At 45.2% G+C, this 17349-nt stretch overlaps 1 protein-coding gene across 1 annotated transcript in view; it reads left to right on the plus strand.

Annotated features, from left to right (window-relative positions):
* The first annotated feature begins 5091 nt into the window (after positions 1-5091).
* The window catches only part of Cyth3 (cytohesin 3), a 91049-nt gene continuing 78791 nt past the window's right edge, over positions 5092-17349 (plus strand). Inside the window, exon 1 of the mRNA XM_059249523.1 lies at positions 5092-5267. Within this exon, the coding sequence (XP_059105506.1) occupies positions 5234-5267 (34 nt within the window). The 5' untranslated portion in view covers positions 5092-5233. The remainder of the gene's footprint in view (positions 5268-17349) is intronic.

Below are 17349 nucleotides of genomic sequence, written 5' to 3' on the forward strand. Positions count from 1 at the left end.
TTATAATGGGTAGAGTGGGTACACCTGCCCTCGGTTCCATTCCCAGAACTGGGGAGGTGGGGGGCGGCGGCACTGGGATGGGTAACTAGTTATTTGTATAATTACTTCCTTCCATATTCTATCCCTTCTAGTCCATCAGTCCAAGGAAGACAAGAGCTGAGTCTCTTCCTTCCTTCCCTCCTTCCTTTCTTCCTTCCTTCCTTCCTTCCTTCCTTCCTTCCTGCCAGTCTCCCTCCCTCCCTCCCTCCCTTCCTCCCTGCTCCTCCTTCCCCCAGTTTTTCAAGAGGGGATTTCTTTATGTAGCTCTGGCTATCCTGGAACTCACTCTGTAGACCAGGCTGGCCTCGAACTCAGAGGTCTGCCTGCTGCTGCCTCCCCAGTGCTGGGATTAAAGACATGTGCCATCACTGCCCGGTGGAGCTGAATCGTTTTCATCTTTGTGTTCTGAGCACCCAGGCCAGAGACTGGAATGTAAGAGGTGCCTAAGGGGTCTGCCTGCAAGGTAGCTCAGTGGATAACAGTTCCTGCTGTTGAGCCTGAGGACCCAAGTTCTATCCCCAGGACAAGCCTAAGGGCTTGAGATTGATTCCCTGGGACCCACAGGGTGGAATGAGAAGGATCAATTCTTGAAAGCTGTCCTGTGATCTCCAAACGTGTACCACATGAGTGTCCCCACACATACACAATTAAGAAATGTAAAAAATAAAGTGTACCTATTTATATTTCCTACCCAGTAATTGCAAAAATGCAAGAATTTTATTCAATACAATTATCTCGGGGCATGTCTTTTTATAAGAGTCCTTTTCCTTACAAATTGACTTAGAACACTTTCAATACCTCAGCTGGATGAGTATAGAAGGCACCTGCTACCAAGCCTGACAATCTGAGTTTAATCCCAGGACTCACATGGTAGAAGGGGAAAACTGGCTCCTGTAAGCTGTCCGTTGATCTCCACACCTGTGCATGGCATGCATGCACTGCCCCCTAAAAATAAATAAATAAATAAATAAATAAATAAATAAATAAATAAATGTGATAAAAACATTGATTTAACATTTAAGAAAAGCACCCAAAACTAGCCATAACTGAGTGTCTTAATGGCTAATGACAGCTTTAATGTCCCTATATGAAGGCAGAACAGCTATCTTTGTGAGATTTATGAAATACCAGAAAACACCACTTTTCAAGAAAGAAAATGTATTTTTTTCCCTGATATTAACACCTGTGAATTTTGAAGGTCTTCATATAAAGGGCAGAAATGACGCCCTAAGCCTTTATTCTCCCATTGTTCTTTTAAAAATTTGTTTAAGATTTATTTATTTCATTTTATGTGAATTAGTGTTCATCTGGATGTACATATGTGCACCTCTGCACGTATGCCTTTTGCCTGAGGAGGTCAGAAGAAGATATTGTATCTCTTAAAACTGGAGTTAGGGATGCTTGAGACTTACCATGTAGTGCTGAACGTGGCCCTTTGTAAGAACAAGTGCTCTTAACCGCAGAGCGGTCTCTCCAGCCCCATCTCCCAACATCCTTGTGTGTTGTGTGATACCCATGAGGAGGCCGGAGAAGAATGTTATGTTAGATGCTTTCATCTTTTTTTTTTTTTTTTTTTTTTTTGGTTTTTCGAGACAGGGGTTCTCTATGCAGCACTGGCCGTCCTGGAACTCGCTCTGTAGACCAGGCTGGCCTTGAACTTATAGAGACCCACCTACCTCTGCCTCCTGAGTGTTGGGATGAAAGGGGTGCACTACCACCACCCAGCCAGGTGCCTTCCTCTTATCACTCTCCTCCTTAATGCCTCGAGAAGGGGTGTCTCCCTGAACTGGAAGCTTGCCAGTTTGGCTAAGCTGGAGGCCTGTGAGCTCTTGGGATCAACCCGTTTCTATTATGCTTTCACAGTCATGCCTGGCTTTCCACGTGGGTGCTGGGATTTAAGTTCACATCCTCATGCTTGCCGGACAAACACTTTTGCACACTGAACTGTCTTTTCTCCCAACATTCTTTCAGGCTTTGTCAAAATGGGGTCTTAGGCTGACCCACGGGGATAATACTCATTGTTTACAAATAACTTCTGTGTGCTTTATGCTAATGCGTTGGACTCCATGGATATCAGAAGCAGTTTTTTAGATTCAGACTCTGAGAGAAGTGCCTGTAGACCACGCTTTAAGAAAATGGAAGCATTAGGAATGAGTATTAGTATATATTAAATTGCATTATTACTCGGTGTGCATGTATATGTGTGTTATGGCGTGTGTGTGTGTGTGTGTGTGTGTGTGTGTGTGTGTGTGTGTGTGTGTGTAGGTCAGAGGACAGCTTGCTGGAGTCAGGCCTCTTCTTTTACCACGTGGGTCCTGGGGATTGAACTCAGGTACAAGTGCCTTTACCCACTGAGCCATTCCGCCAGCCCAGGGATTAATATTGAAAAGCATTTATAATTGATGATATCTGAGTTCAAAGCTCCACCCTAGCACATTATCATTTTCAAAGAGTGCTGGTTTTTTTTTCTTTTTTTCTTTCTCAGATAGGAAGCTGTTATCTTGAGATAACAAAACTGGCAGGAACAGGATCAGGAAGTCACATTTTCATTCATCAGGACTTGAACATACCTCTCTTGACTCCCAGATCGCTTCTCTATGCATCTCTGTCACAAGCTGCTAAACAGCTTATCAACTCGCAGAAGCATACCTTCTGGTCTAGGAAGCAGCAGAATGTCCGGGGTTATAATTCTTGAGGTTATCAGGAAATTGGAGTCTTTGAAATCACCCCATAACCTTGAGCAGAAAGGTGAAGCCTGTCTGCTTTGATAGATAGAGGATGGGGGAAATATCCTTTGATTCAATGGGCAATTTGTAAATATAAAACAGCTGCTGGAAAATTTTATTACAGATGAACTATCTCCTCCCTTACAATGTTTGCTTTTCTTTAATGCAATTTAACTCGCGCAGAAAGGCTCGGGAGGGCCACATTCAATGCTAAGGAGAGGTTGCTGGAATCGAGACACACGGCATGAGAAAAGCAAGCCATAGATTTGGAACAGAGGCGAACTGAGGCCGTCTGCTCAGCCCTGGGCTGTGCCCACGGGAAATTGAATTCAGAGCTTCTACTGCATCATAAATCCAGGGCAGCTGGCAGCAATCCAAGGGAGACTAAAGCTCAACTCCAAGGGCATCTGACGCCAGACTGGCCAACCCCTATAATAATGCTTTCTGAGAGCCGGGCCCCAGCTGTGCTGGACTGGGATTAGGGCTCAGCATCTTGACTACATTCATTTACAAGCCTTATACTTCGTTAATTTTAAAATGCAACCAATCCGCAGGAAAAATGAGACTCCATTGCTATTATACACCGGAAGGATAAACGGCTGGAATTATCCTCTCCTAACATCCTGAGGATGAAGAAGGGTGGGGGTGGGGGTGGGGAGAGGCTGCATTCTCAGTGGGCTCATTTTCAGGTTATTATTATTATTATTATTATTATTATTATTATTATTATTATTTCAGACAGAGTCTCTTTAGGTAGCGCTGACTGACCTGGAACTGACTATGTAGCCCAAGCCCACTTTGAATTCGTAGAGATCTTCCTGCTGGAATCAAAGTTATTCACTACCACACCCAACTTTTATTATTTTTAAAAATAGGCACTTAAAAAAAAGATTTATTTAGCTGGGCATCGTGATACACCTTTTTTTTTTTTTTTTTTTGGTTTTTCGAGACAGGGTTTCTCTGTGTAGCTTTGTGCCTTTCCTGGGACTCACTTGGTAGCCCAGGCTGGCCTCCAACTCACAGAGATCCGCCTGGCTCTGCCTCCTGAGTGCTGGGATTAAAGGCGAGCGCCACCACCGCCCGGCATCGAGATACACCCTTTTAATCCCAGCATTCGGGAGGCAGAGGCAGGTGGATCTCTGAGTTCGAGGCCAGGGTAGTCTACAAAGAGAGTTCCAGGACAGAGAAACCCTGTCTCAATTTTTAAATTTTATTTTATGTGTATCTGTGTTTTGCCTGTATGTATATATGTGCACCACAAGCATGTCTGGTGTTTGTGGAGGCAAGAAAGTGTGTCAGATACCCTGGAACTGGAGTTACAGATGTTTGTGTGTCCCCATGTAGGTGCTAGGAATCAAACCAAAGTGATCCCGAAAAGCAGCCAGTGCTCTTAATCGCTGATCCGAGCCGTCTCTCTAGCTTCTCATTCTCTCTCTCTCTCTCTCTCTCTCTCTCTCTCTCTCTCTCTCTCTCTCTCTCTCTCTTTTTCGAGTCAGGGTTTCTCTGTGTAGCTTTGTGCCTTTCCTGGAACTCACTTTGTAGACCAGGCTGGCCTCGAACTCACAGAGATCCGCCTGGCTCTGCCTCCCGAGTGCTGGGATTAAAGGCGTGCGCCACCACTGCCCGGCTTTCTTATTCTTTTTAAAACTTTTATTTTCTTTTTAATTAGGTATATGTGTGTGGATTATATGCATGTGAGTGCAGGTGCCATTGGAGGCCAGAGTATTGGATCCTTTTTGGAGCTGGAGTTACAGGGAGTTCTGAGCTTCCCTATGTGGGTGCTGGGAACCAAACTCTGGTCCTCTTCAAGAGCAGCAAATGCTCTTAACAGCAAAACTATGTCCCCACACGATCATCTGTGTGTATGTAATATGTGGACGCTCACGCGTGCTGAGGTCACAGTAAAACTTTATAGTCCGGTCTCTCCTTCTACCTTTATACGTGGGAGTGGGGGCAGTTGAGCCAATTATCAGCTGTCACTTCTATATCTTTTCCCATTCACCTACTCCGTGCACGCGCGAGTCGCAACCCTAGCCGCCCAGTTTTGTAGAGTGGGGCGTTCCCGTGCCCCTGATTGACACATCTTCGTCTCCGGGATGCCCTGGAATGAGAGAATGGAGGTTTGAGGGAGGGTGCTGCTCTGCAGGATCCAGGTCTCTCGGCCAGCAGTTACAGCAGCTACTGCAGTTACAGCAGCTACTGCAAGGCCGGGCTGGAGTTGGAGGGCGGGGACCGCTCGGCGTCGAGGCTCCGCCCACACCGGCCAGAGGGGCGTGGCTTCGTGTCACGTGACCGCGCTCGAGCAGTGGGGCCCCGCCCGGCCCTCGGAGGAGGCCCGGCTGCGACCCGGGCCGCGCGCGCCGAGGAGCTCCTCGGATCTCCTCGCGGCCGCGTCTCCTGGTCCCGGCTTTCAGCCCAGTCGCTCCCGGCGGCTCCGGGCTCGCCGGCTGGCGGGGAGTGGCCTCAAGATGGACGAAGGCGGTGGCGGCGAGGGCGGCAGCGGTGAGTGATGGAGGTGTGGCCCGCTCGCTGGGCGGCCCCGAGGCCGGGGGTCGCGCTGTGGAGAGCCCAGGCTTGGAGGCGTGTAGCCGGGTGTCGGGGAGGGTGGCGGCGACCGCAGGGAGGTGTGCGGGGTGAGGCCGGGGCGCAGGCTTCGCAGCCCTGGTGAGAGGACAGGTCGGAGACCGCGGGGTCGTCTCCCGGAGCGGTCGCGGGTCGCGGGTTCGAGGCCGGGGTCTCCGCGGCGCAGCTCCAGGTCACCTTTCCGAGATAGGGGCACACTGCGGGGCGACCTTCCCAGTGTCTCATCGCCAAGGGCGTCCACGCCCTCCGGAGCCCAGCTGTTTCGGAGGGCCCCGCTCCTTTTCGGCTCTCCTCAGGTGTCTGGAGCCAGGGAGCTCGTGGGAAATAATGGGGAGGGGAAAGTTTTCAATTTGGGTGTCTCGGGGGTCCATCGAGAGAAGAGGGGAAGGTTGGAAATCATGACCACGTCTCTGGTTTTTAGATCAGAAGTGTTCACTGCGAATAGCTTAAACGACAAGAGGGGCAGGCAGCTCGAGTCCGGGTCTGAGCATGCATTTTTATCAAATTGAAAAAAAAAAAAATGCTACGGGGAAGGGAGAGGTGTAAAAATAAAGAGGGGGATAAATAGCTCAGCGATAGAATCCATGGCTAGCTTGCCCAAGGCCCGAGGTTTGATCTCCAACACTACCAAAAGCAAAATATAATTAAGAAATTAAGGGATCAGGTGGGATCCCTTTAAAGCCGAGGGTGGGACTCAGGAGCCATAGCCAATGGCTCTAAGACTCCAGGACAGGTGCGTGTGACATACACCTTTTCACAAGTGGGTTATCAGTTCTCGGTGTTGCTGAGGCTGTTTGTGCCTTAAGTTCCATCCTGCTGCAAATGTGCTGTTGGTTGTAAACTACTCAGTGGAATACGAATTATTGTTGTGTCATCTTGTGAATTTGGAGTTTCAAAACAGCAAGAGTCTCCGTATGTGGAGTGGATCGTTGGTTGAGAAAGCGAAGGGTTAAGTACTCCTCATTTTTAGCCAAATACCCCAAGTTGAAGCTGTCTGGACTTTGAGTAACGATCTTCCTTTTTGCTGACAGAATGATCAGAATCCCATGTAATAAGGGAGTGTTTAGGGAAAAAAAAAAGTCTTAATTACAGGCTGCTGGAGCAGCTGCCCGTAAGAATCAGCAGTATTGAAGGCTTCCCCGTGAAGTGGGTAATCAAGGTGCCTTATAGAATTCCAGAGCTTATCAGATTTTTTTCCTCCCCTGGAAGAAATGAGGTGGCTGGGCTGGTAGGAAGTTGGCACCCCTCGTGGCATTTGCCAAGTTCAGTTCTCATAGTAAAAGCCAGGGGTAGCACAGTGGCACCGAGTGGGTGTTTTGTTTATGAAAAGAAGGAACCCAGTTACAAACCCTCCTACATACCGGCTGCCGGTCTGGAGATATTAGATCTCTGTGGATTCCTTGCCTTTCGCCTATATCACACTTTGACATAGTAGTTTGGACAAGACAGTGGCAGTATTTAGACATTTGATATGGAATCCAGGAAGCCAGCTGGTTTGACGATTGCGCTGTGGTGCTCCAGATTCTGTGAGTGCACAAATGCAAATATTTGAAGGTAAAAGCCAGCTACAAAGGGGAAAAACTTACAAACCAATGTGTTTTTAGCAGTTTATAGGATTTGGGAATTATAATAAAGGACGATATTTATATCAAAAGGGCTTAAAACTATCCCTGGGCTATTGAGATCTCTTCTGGGACTATATCCCAGAGAAACACTCTTAAAATTAAAAAAGATGTTACATTCAATGACACTGCATTCCATGGTAAAAAGTAAAAAAATGAGAAACAGTGATGCCCGTCAGGTAAGATGACTTTGATGAGACGTTAAAAATAAGTAATTAAGGGGCCTGCTGTCAAGACAGCCTGACAGCCCGGCACATGGTGGAAGGAGAGAACCCACGCCCACAAGTTGTCTTCTGACCTCTGTAGGCAAGCAGCAACAAGCTTGCACAGACACACAATTTTAAAAAGTTACCAAGAACAAGTAGTTATTTTGTAAATTCCCGTCTAGACAATGTATACACTGATAGCATTCTGGATTTTTCTTTTATATTTCCCAGGTTTCCTGAATAAGAATACATGCATTACTTTCAAATTTGGAAGAAAAAAAAACCCTCAGCTTATGAAATATGTGGATATTTTAAATGTACAGTATCATTTAATTTACCTTCCTGGAATATTCGACAATGAAAAGATTTACTGATTTTTCTATTGAAATGCCAGACAGCATGCTAGGTGATAGAAAACAACTTTTTAGCTTTCATTGATTCGACTTATCAAAATCTTTCCTCCTCATAGTGTGGAAACACAGAAGTAGTTTTGGCAATCTTAGAGTGTTTAATTTTGAACCAAGTGAAAATCTTTCACAATTTTGAAATGTGAGTCATTATATACTTATTGTATGAACTTGATAGGCTTCTATGTAACTCTTGAGCTATGGAGGTTTGAAGTTAGCATACAGTTCCTTGTAGTAATCTCATTTCCATTTTCAAAAACTGCTTCGCTTTGAAAAAAATTTGATTTTTTTTTTAAATCAGCCCTTTGATAAAACTGTTTCAGTTACCAGGGAGTTACAAAGCATAGCATTATTTGGCATATTATTAGAGTATAGGAGAGACCTTTAATCTGCATCTGAGAACTCTGTTTCAGCTTGCTTAGAAGATAAAAGTTAAATTTATTCAAATAGTAGTTATAGTGGAGGCTGAGGATAATTTAAAAGATCTTTTTATTATTCGTGTGTTGGTCAGGTAAAAAGGACTTCAGAAATTGATTCCCACTTGAGTTTTTATAATTGAACTTTTTGTCCAGGCTTTAATTATTTGTTCTTTGCAATGCAAGATAAGGAAAGGATGGCGTATGAATGGCTGGATGGCCGTTACAAGAAGGAGCCAGTGGGTACAAGATTACAAGAACACATTGTTCCCTGTGACGTGTGCAGAGTGTAGTTAACGGGTTTTTACTTCCTTTGGCACTTGGTGCCTTTCAGATGTTCTAGAACAGTTCTTGAACTAGGCCTCTGCTTAGAAAGTAACTGCCTAGTTTGGCTCCTTGCCGCCACTTGACCCATGTTTCTGAATGTGCCATTGGGGCAGATGAAGTGGTGGGTGCGAGTTGTACCCACTGCATTCCCATCTGTGTGGGTGCTGATGCAGCCTGTGCTCAAGCGTTCTGAAGCCCAGGATACTCAAATAGGAAAGTAAAGGTAGCGGGAGATCCCAACTTTCACCTGTTTAGCCCGTGCTAAGCCTGAAGTTTGAAAACGGAGTGTTGGTAAGGCCATTTTAGCCTTTGCTGGCCACTGCACGTTACTCAGAGCTCTCAAAAAGGCTTACTGTACTCTGGGTCCTGGTGGCTCAGCTCTGTTTCTTGCCCTTCCCTCCTGCAGCAGGTGCATTTCCTAGACTCTTGGGGAGTGGTCTTGCAGGGCTGGGTTTGGTAGGTGAGAGCTTTTGGGGGAGACTAGGGGCAGAAAGAAGAAACGGTTTTCTTGTAACCGTTCTGCCTCAGGCAGTTTCTCTGCAGCTGCTCTTCCTTTAGATTTCAGCTCCTGCCATAGGGTCTCTGCTCTTCTAGCTCCTGTCCTTCCTAGCCCCCAAGCTCTGGAAATGCCTTCTGCCTTCATCCTTCCAACAGAAGGGAGAGCTTGTGGCTCCTCCTGGTCTCTGGGTTGTCTTACTGTTTCCTGTTTTTCTATCACATGTGTAACAAATTCCCTACACCAATTTCCCTCTGCTTTAGATCCCTAAAGAGATGCCTGTTTCCCTGTTTAGACCCTGATGTCAACAGGAGTAATGGGGAGTAGCTTTTAAAATCACCTTAAGTCCTCAGACTCAATAATGGAGTTCCAGGATTTAACGTGGAGATACATTACATTTGTACCTTTTTTCCAAGACAGATTTTCTCTGTGTAGCCCTGGCTGTCCTGGAACTCACTCTGTAGACCAGGCTGGCCTCGAACTCATAGAGATTCACCTGCCTCTGCCTTCTGAGTGCTGGGAGTAAAGGCGTGCGCCGCCGCCGCCGCCGCCGCCGCCGCCGCCGCCGCCACCGCCACCACCACCGGGTATATTTGTACTTGCTTAGCATGGGGATACATTTGTACTTGTGTGAGGCAATAAAGGCAGAAGATTATTCATTGCCCTAAATGTCCATCAGCAGGAGACTTGGGAGAGTAACCCTTACTAGAGGGGATGGTGACTGAGGTTACAAAGTTGAGGAAAGAGGCAAATGAGTTGATACAGAAAGACCTCCATGACGTTTTATTAAGTTACAAAAGCACAGTAGGAAAATATGCATTGTGTGCTAGTTTCTGGTTTTGTGTTTTTTTTTTTAAGGAAGTTCTTGAATACGAATGAACATTTTCTGGAAGGTTAAACAAGGAACTGAGAACAATGATCACCTGTTCAGAGAGGTTGATGAATTGAAGTGGGGAGGAAATGCTTCTTATTTCTTGAAATTGGATAAAGTTGAAATAAGTCTGTCTTCACCTTTGCTAAAATTAGAAAACAAGTTTCAGGGAACAATATGCTGTGCTGGTCAGAAAACACCCTTTTTTGTTTGGCACAGTGGATGCCTGTAATCCTTGCACTTGAAGACTGGAGTGGGGGTGGGGTGGGGCTTGCAGTGAGTTTTAAGTCCAGCCTGAACTACACAGTGGGTTCTAGGGACAGCCTGGGCTACAGAATAAAGCCTTCTTTAAAAATTTTTTTTAAAGATCTATTTATTTTATTTATGAGTGCTCTATCTGCATGTACACCTTTATGCCAGAAAAGGGCATCAGATCTTATTACAGGTGGTTGTGAGTCACAATGTGGTTGCTGGGAATTGAACTCAGGACCTTTGGAAGAGCAGCCAGTGCTCTTAAGCTCTGAGCCATCTCTCCAGCCCTATAAAGCCTTCTTAAAACAAAAACAAATCATCCCTACAAAGCCGAGTGTGATGCAGCACACCTTTAATCCTAGTACAGAAGGCAGAGGCAAGTGGATTTCTGTGAGTGCGTTTGAGGTCAGCTTCATCTATATAGTGAGTTCCAGGACAGCCAGGGCTATGTAGAGAGACCCTGTCTCAAAAACAAAACAAATCAAAAAACCCCAAAAAAACTAAATGCCAAAACAAATAAAATACAAACCTACCCCTACAATAGAAAGGAAAACACCCCCTTTACAAAGAGATATCTCAAAAACACTTTTTTTTTTTTGAGGAAATTTACTTAAGATATTTGTTAAAGCCGGGCGGTGGTGGCGCACGCCTTTAATCCCAGCACTCGGGAGGCAGAGCCAGGCGGATCTCTGTGAGTTCGAGGCCAACCTGGGCTACCAAGTGAGTTCCAGGAAAGGCTCAAAGCTACACAGAGAAACCCTGTCTCGAAAAAACCAAAAAAAAAAAAAAAAAAAGATATTTGTTAAGTATAGTATGTTCTCTCCATGCATTCATTGTATTTATAGGAGACTAGTAACCGCTCTACTTCTGAGAGCTTAAGAAGTAGATGGGATAGATGCTTTTAGAGTATCCATAGAGCATGCTCCAGCAGTAATTGAGATATTGATATGGTCCCTATCAAGTGGCAGTCCCTAGGCTTGGCACAAGGGTTGTCATCATGCGTAAGGCAGGTGAATTTCCTGTGTTCATGGAGCTTATGTTTGCATGGGGAGACAGATTTAAAAGGAAAATAGATCTCTAAAATAACCACAAATTATCCTAAACGTGTGGAAAGAGATCAAGAGGCGACAAGGAGGGTGTTGGAGGTGGGGCATGGAAGTGGTGGGGAAGATGGAAGAAAGCTCTTGGCCTGGACAGCCCCTTGGAGGAAGGACTCCTTCAGGTACAGTCTGTAGGGCTGGTGATTCAGGCAGAGCCTTGTGTGTGGCTTGGAGCAACTGGCAGCAGATTTCACTCGCAGTGCAGGAAGCCGTTTCAAACAAGATACCAACATTAGATTTATCTTTCAATAATTTTAGCTAATGTTTATATAATGCTCTTTGTCAGGTCCTGTCTCCTGTGGTTTACATATCTCATTTACTCTTCCAAGAATTACCAGTTACAGATAGAAAAATGGAGGGAGAGGGGAAGCTAAGTAGTTTGCTTAAATTTCACAGCGCGTAAGTGGTAGAGCCATGACTGTCTTGTATCTGTGTTCTTGTCAGAGTCTATAGTCTTTGGTTGGTTTTCTGGGACAAGCTCTCCTTATGTAGTTTTGGCTGACTTGGAATTCCCTGTGTAGACCATGCTGGTCTTGATCCCCCTGCCTCTGTCCCTCAGCTGCTGGGATTAAAGACATGTGCTACCACACCTGCCTTGAGTCTATAGTCTTAGCCATTGCTCACTTTAAATTTAAGAAAGGTATTCCTGGGTCCCTAGTGAAGAATGGGTTAGAGGAAGAGTAGAGGGTATGGGGACAACAATGAGGAAGTTGTAGTGGTCCAGGTGATAGTTACAGGAGCTTGCAGGATTGGGAAGTAGTGGTCAAAGGGGATGGAATGACATATGTGACTTGTCTCCATTAAAACTTCCAGTGTAGTGGTGCTCTGGAAGCAGAGGCAGGCAGACCTTTGTGAGTTCCGGCCAGCTTGGTCCACATAGTGAGACTCTGACTCAAAACAGACAAACTAGTAAGCACTATGCATAGTGTCCCGTTGGTCAGAATTAGTATAATAGCTGTTGACAGTGTGCAGTATGATTTTAGGTATTATTGCAAATAAGTCCTTCCATCTCAGTCTGTAGCAGAGGCTTGTCCTCTATCTCAGTTTACAGCAGTGTCGTTCTCGTGGTTGCTCCAGCCCAACTTAAGGTGCTATCTTCACTTCTCTGCCTTAGCCTTCTAACACCCTCCCCCACCCAACTCCTCCTCATCCTTGTTTACAGTACAGCCAGAGTGTGTTCCACTAGTCACAGTCTGCCCCGCCCTCGTCTTAATGGGACTCCTGCCCTCAGACCTTGCCATGGCCCACATCCCCCAGAGGGCTACAAGCTGTGTCTGTCAAAGGTTCAGGTTCAGAAAGGATGCTCTGTAGGCTTTGTGGGCCACATGCAGTCTGTCAGAATCTTCCTCCTCCCTCCCTTTTAACAATTCTTTAGTATATACCAAATATATATATATACATGTACATATATATACACACACACATATATACTAGTTTATATACTTTGATATATGCTACATTAAAAAAATCCATTTGTTCTCCTTGATCCCTTTGTAGGTTGTGTTTTGTTGTTTTTTTTTTTTTCTTTTCTTTTGGCAAGTTCTTACTGTATATGCCTGGCAGCCTGGCTGTCTTGGAACAGAGACCCTTCTGCTACCTCCCAGATGCTGGGATTAAAGGCACTTGCCACCACATCTGGCCCTTGTATGGTTCATTGCCTTTAAAAAAAAAAAGTTGTTTTTTGTTTGTTTGTTTTGTTTTTAACTTATGTGGATATGTGTCTGTCGAGGCAAGAAGAGAGTGTTAGAGTCTTCGGAAGTGGAGTTACAGGTGGTTGTGAGCCTCTCGACACGGGTTCTGGAAACTGGACTGGAGTCTTCTGCAAGAGCGGCCAGTGCTCTTAGCAGCCTTGCCATCATCTTCCCATTTCACTCCAGTTTCACTTACTGATCTCTGCTAGGTACACCCCTGCCTCAGGACCTTGTACCCTAGCTGCCTTCCTGATCTCATTCAGGATTTTGTGGTTGCACTGTCTCCTTACCCTGAGGCCCCCCAGACAGCCTGTTTGAAGCAGCACCCCATGTCCTCTTCCCTCTCCTCAGCTTCCTTTTTCCAGCTCCCTTTCTCTCAGCACCCAGCACCCCTTGCCACTGTGTATTGGTTTATTGTCCACTTCTTCTCCCATGTATAAGTTCCAGCCAGGCGTGGTGGCCTGTGCCTTTAATCTGAGCCCTTGGGAGTTTCAGGCAGAAAGATTGCTGTCAGTTTGAAGACAGTCAGGGCTGCATAGTGAGATCCTGTCTCAAAAAAAAAAGTTGTATGAATGCAGAGATATTATCTGCTGCTATGCCTTTAAGATCTAAAATACAGCTCTGTGTGTCTGTGCACATCAGGTCCTTGGTAAAAATTATTTTGGTATGGTCTGTGTGTCTATATGCATGTCTGTGTAGAGGCCAGAAGTTGATGTCAGATGTTTTTCACTCATACACATAAACAGACACATGCACATTTAAAAAAAGATAGAACTATACGAGGGCTCTCCACCTTATCTGTTAAAAATTTATTTTTATTTTATGTTTGTGTTTGAATGTTTATCTGTGTACCATATACATGCAGTGCCCACAGAGGCCAGAAGGGGGCGCAATTTCACCTGGGATTGGAGTTACAGATGGTTGTGAGCCATGTGAGTGCTGGGATTTGAACTCAGGTCTTCTGGAAGAGCAGCCAGTGCTTTTAACTGCTGAGCCACCTCTTCAGCCCCTCACATTATCTTTTGAGAAAATTGCTCACTGAACACAGGGCTCACCAGTTGGCTGTGGAGCTCCTGCAATTTGCCTGCCTCTAACTTCCCAGCACTGGGCCTGCAGATGTACAGGATCATGCCCAGCTTTTATATGGGTGCCTGGCATCTGAACTGGAGGTGTTCACTCTTCTGCAGCAGGCACTTCAGCGCTGAACCCTCTCCTAGTTCTCAGTAAATACTTTCAAGTCAGTTGTGGTTACAGGTATGTAGCAAGCTCTGGTCCTATTCTCTATCATTTTCTGTGGGTTGGAAACAGTGGTTAAAATTTGCTGTGGGGCCCTGTGGTGTGTTTTTCATGCTTAGACATTGGTGTGTATTTATGTAAGTCTCTCCTTTTTAAAGATAAAACTGGTGTCAACTGTATGGATGTTTGGCAGCTTGCATGTAAATGTAAGATGACCCACATAATGGTATATAGACTCATAGATCTTGTTTCCTTTAACTTCTCTCACATGTCCTGTGCTGAACTCTGACGTGTTGATTCTCCACTGATGTGGTTACAGACAACACTGAGATGAGCTCTGCAGACTTGTCTGTCCATAAACGTGTGAGGGAGGCTTCCTGGGTCTGTTGTTGGCGTGGCTGGCACCGCTTATAGGCCTGCTTTCAGTTTTCCTAGATTCCAACAGATTGTCTTCTCATTAGGAGCTGGTGAGTACTACTCTGATTCCCAGCGGCCTCAGCATTTTGATCCACATTCTGTTAGGCTGTTAAATGTCTACCTGTCTCAGGAGTAAGATACGTTGTTGTACCTTTTTTATTCTTTTTAAGTATATGGGTGTTTTGTCTGAATGTATGTCTGCACACCAGAAGAGGGAATTGGGTCCCATTACAGATGGTTATGAGCCTCTGTGTGAGTGCTGGAATTGAACTCTGGACCTCTGGAAGAGCAGCTGGTGCTCCCAACCTCTGAGCCGTCTCTCCAGCACCATAGCTGTAACTCTTGTGCTTTTCTAGAAGTGAAACGTGTTTTGGAGGCAGACAGATACACTGACAGCTTGGGGTTAGCAGTGCAGGAACCTCAGACTGAAGATGACTTTGGGTGTTTAGCTTATTGTGAGTAGGCTTAGAGAGCAGAAGAGAGAGATCCTGTGTATGTGTAGCTAGCTAGCGTTTTCTGGTCCTGCCTGGCCCAGGGTCAGGACAATCTCTCTCACCCGCCAGTCCCGCAGTTGCTCAAACCCAACCAAGTAAACACATAGAGACTTATATTGCTTACAAACTGTATGGGTGTAGCAGGCTTCTTGTTATCTAGTTCTTCTATCTTAAATTAACCCATTTCTATTAGTCTATAAGTTGCCATGTGGTTCGTGGCTTACCGGTACCTTACATCTCGCTTTTCATGGCGGCGGCTGGCGGTGTCTCTCAGACCCAGACTTCCACTTCCCAGAATTCTCCTTTCTCCTTGTCCTGCCTATACTTCCTGCCTGGCTACTGGTCAATCAGTATTTTATTTATTAACCAATCAGAGCATCACATTTAACATATAGAACATCCCACAGCATGTGTGTTTTGTCAAAAATGTCTTTGCCTTCTCCTCCTTCAAAGGCTCTTTTATTATTATTATTATTATTATTATTATTATTATTATTATTATTTTTACCAAGTGTACAGTTGTAGGTTACCAAGTTCATTCCCAAGATGTTGGAAGGGACCTTTCATCCACTGCCATGGGCTGGTGCAGTGCCTCTGTGGAGGAACCAGCTGAGTCTTACTGCTCCTTTGAGGCTAGAATGTCTCTCTCCCACCTCACCTTTGGCCATCTTTTTCACTTCGTAGCTGTGCTGGGCCCAGAGGTAGTTTTCCTCTAATCTGTCCTGCCTGGGATTAGTTGCTGTTGTTTTTCTTTTTGGAAGGACCATGCCAAGACTTGATCTTACATGAGATGTGCAGAATTCATGGTCATTGTCTCTTCATTGATTCCTTTTCCTGGAACTCTGATTACATGTAATTAGACTTGTCTTCTGTGTTGTCATGTGTGAATCTGAGACTAGTTTCTGTGCTTTTCAATATTTAAAATTCTGTGTGTGTGTGTGTGTGTGTGTGTGTGTGTGTGTGTATGTGTGTGTATGTGTATAGTCATGGTAGGGAGGTCTCTTTCCACCATGTGTGTCCTGGAAATCAGTTCAGGTTATCAGACAGGCAGCTTTTGGCTGTTTGGATCTGTTGCTGAAATGGAAGCCTGGCCTGTGATAAGTAAGATAGAGGGGGAGGCAGAGATGTTAGAACTCAGGGAGGGGAAGGGGTGTGTGTGTGTGTGTGTGTGTGTGTGTGTGTGTAAGAAGAAATCAGTTTGCAAGGACCCACAGTGATCCCTTATGCTGAGGGTATAGGTGTGCACACTGTGCTGTTTACGTCAACAAAACTGGTAGGAGTCAGCCCTTCGAAAAAGGTAGATGAGTTTAAAGAAATCAATGGATGTGGGTTTATATCAGTTTCTAAACAGGACAATTGTAAATTTTAAAGTGCCTCCCCCCCACACCCCGAGTGCTTTTTTGAGACAGTTCTCACTGTGTAATCTTGTTTTCCTGGAATTTGCTGTGTAGACCAGGCTGGCCTCAGACTCCTGTCTCTGTTTCCGGAATGCTGGGATTAAAGGCACGCATCACCACATTTGTTAGAGATTTTCTTTCTTTAACCCCAGCACTCTGGAGGTAGACACAAGTGGACCTCAGAGTTCTAGACCAACCTGGTCTATAGAGCAAGTTCCAGGACTAAACAGAGAAACCCTGTCTTGAAAAACAAAAAACAAAAACAAACAAACAAATTTTTTTTTTTTTTTGTGTGTGTGTGTGTGTGTGTGTGTTGGCATAGGCCAAAAGAGGGTATTAGCTATCCAGGAGCTAGAGTCAAAAGGCTACTGTGAGCCACTGATAGATATTAGGAACTGAACTTTGGTCCTTTGCAAGAGCAGTAAGTGTACTTAACTGCTGTGCCGTCATCTCTCCAGCTCTTTGAAGTGAATTGTCTTGTCGGACATCCCATGTCCATGTCTGGGTCTCCCCTGCCCCGCCGCCGCCATCACCACCATCATTACCACCACCACCACCATTAGATTTTATCAACTTATCCTAAAATCTGCTGAAGATACATAAAATATCTTGACCTTTTGGGAAAACAGTAAATGATTTAAGTAAGGCTGGAAAATGGTTCTTGTCTCCATCTGACTTTTGAAATTAACTGCCTTTAAAGTTGATGTCTGGCTCTCAAATGATGTGATAGGATAGACTCTGGGATTCAGAACTGTTGTATACTCTGCCTAGAGACAGTCCAGTAAGCTATTTATTTCAGATAAATGTCTTTCAGCCCTATGTAAATATTAGGAGAGACTCACTCAAGTCAACCCAGTTGGCTAAGATGATTCTGTAATTTACTTTCACAGAGAAAATTGACTTTCTCGGCTGTCTCAGTTGTAGTAAGTCACCAGGAGCACTGTTCAGTAGGGGATGGTAAAGCCCCTGCTGTAAGCTCTCAGCAGGGCTGTAGTCAGTGGCTAGGCTCCTTTCTCCCCTCCTTTAACAAACTTATTTCTGTAATTGATAAATAAAAGCAGCAATTTAC

Source organism: Peromyscus eremicus, chromosome 23 (genome assembly GCF_949786415.1).
Source record: "Peromyscus eremicus chromosome 23, PerEre_H2_v1, whole genome shotgun sequence".
Lineage (NCBI taxonomy): Eukaryota > Metazoa > Chordata > Mammalia > Rodentia > Cricetidae > Peromyscus > Peromyscus eremicus.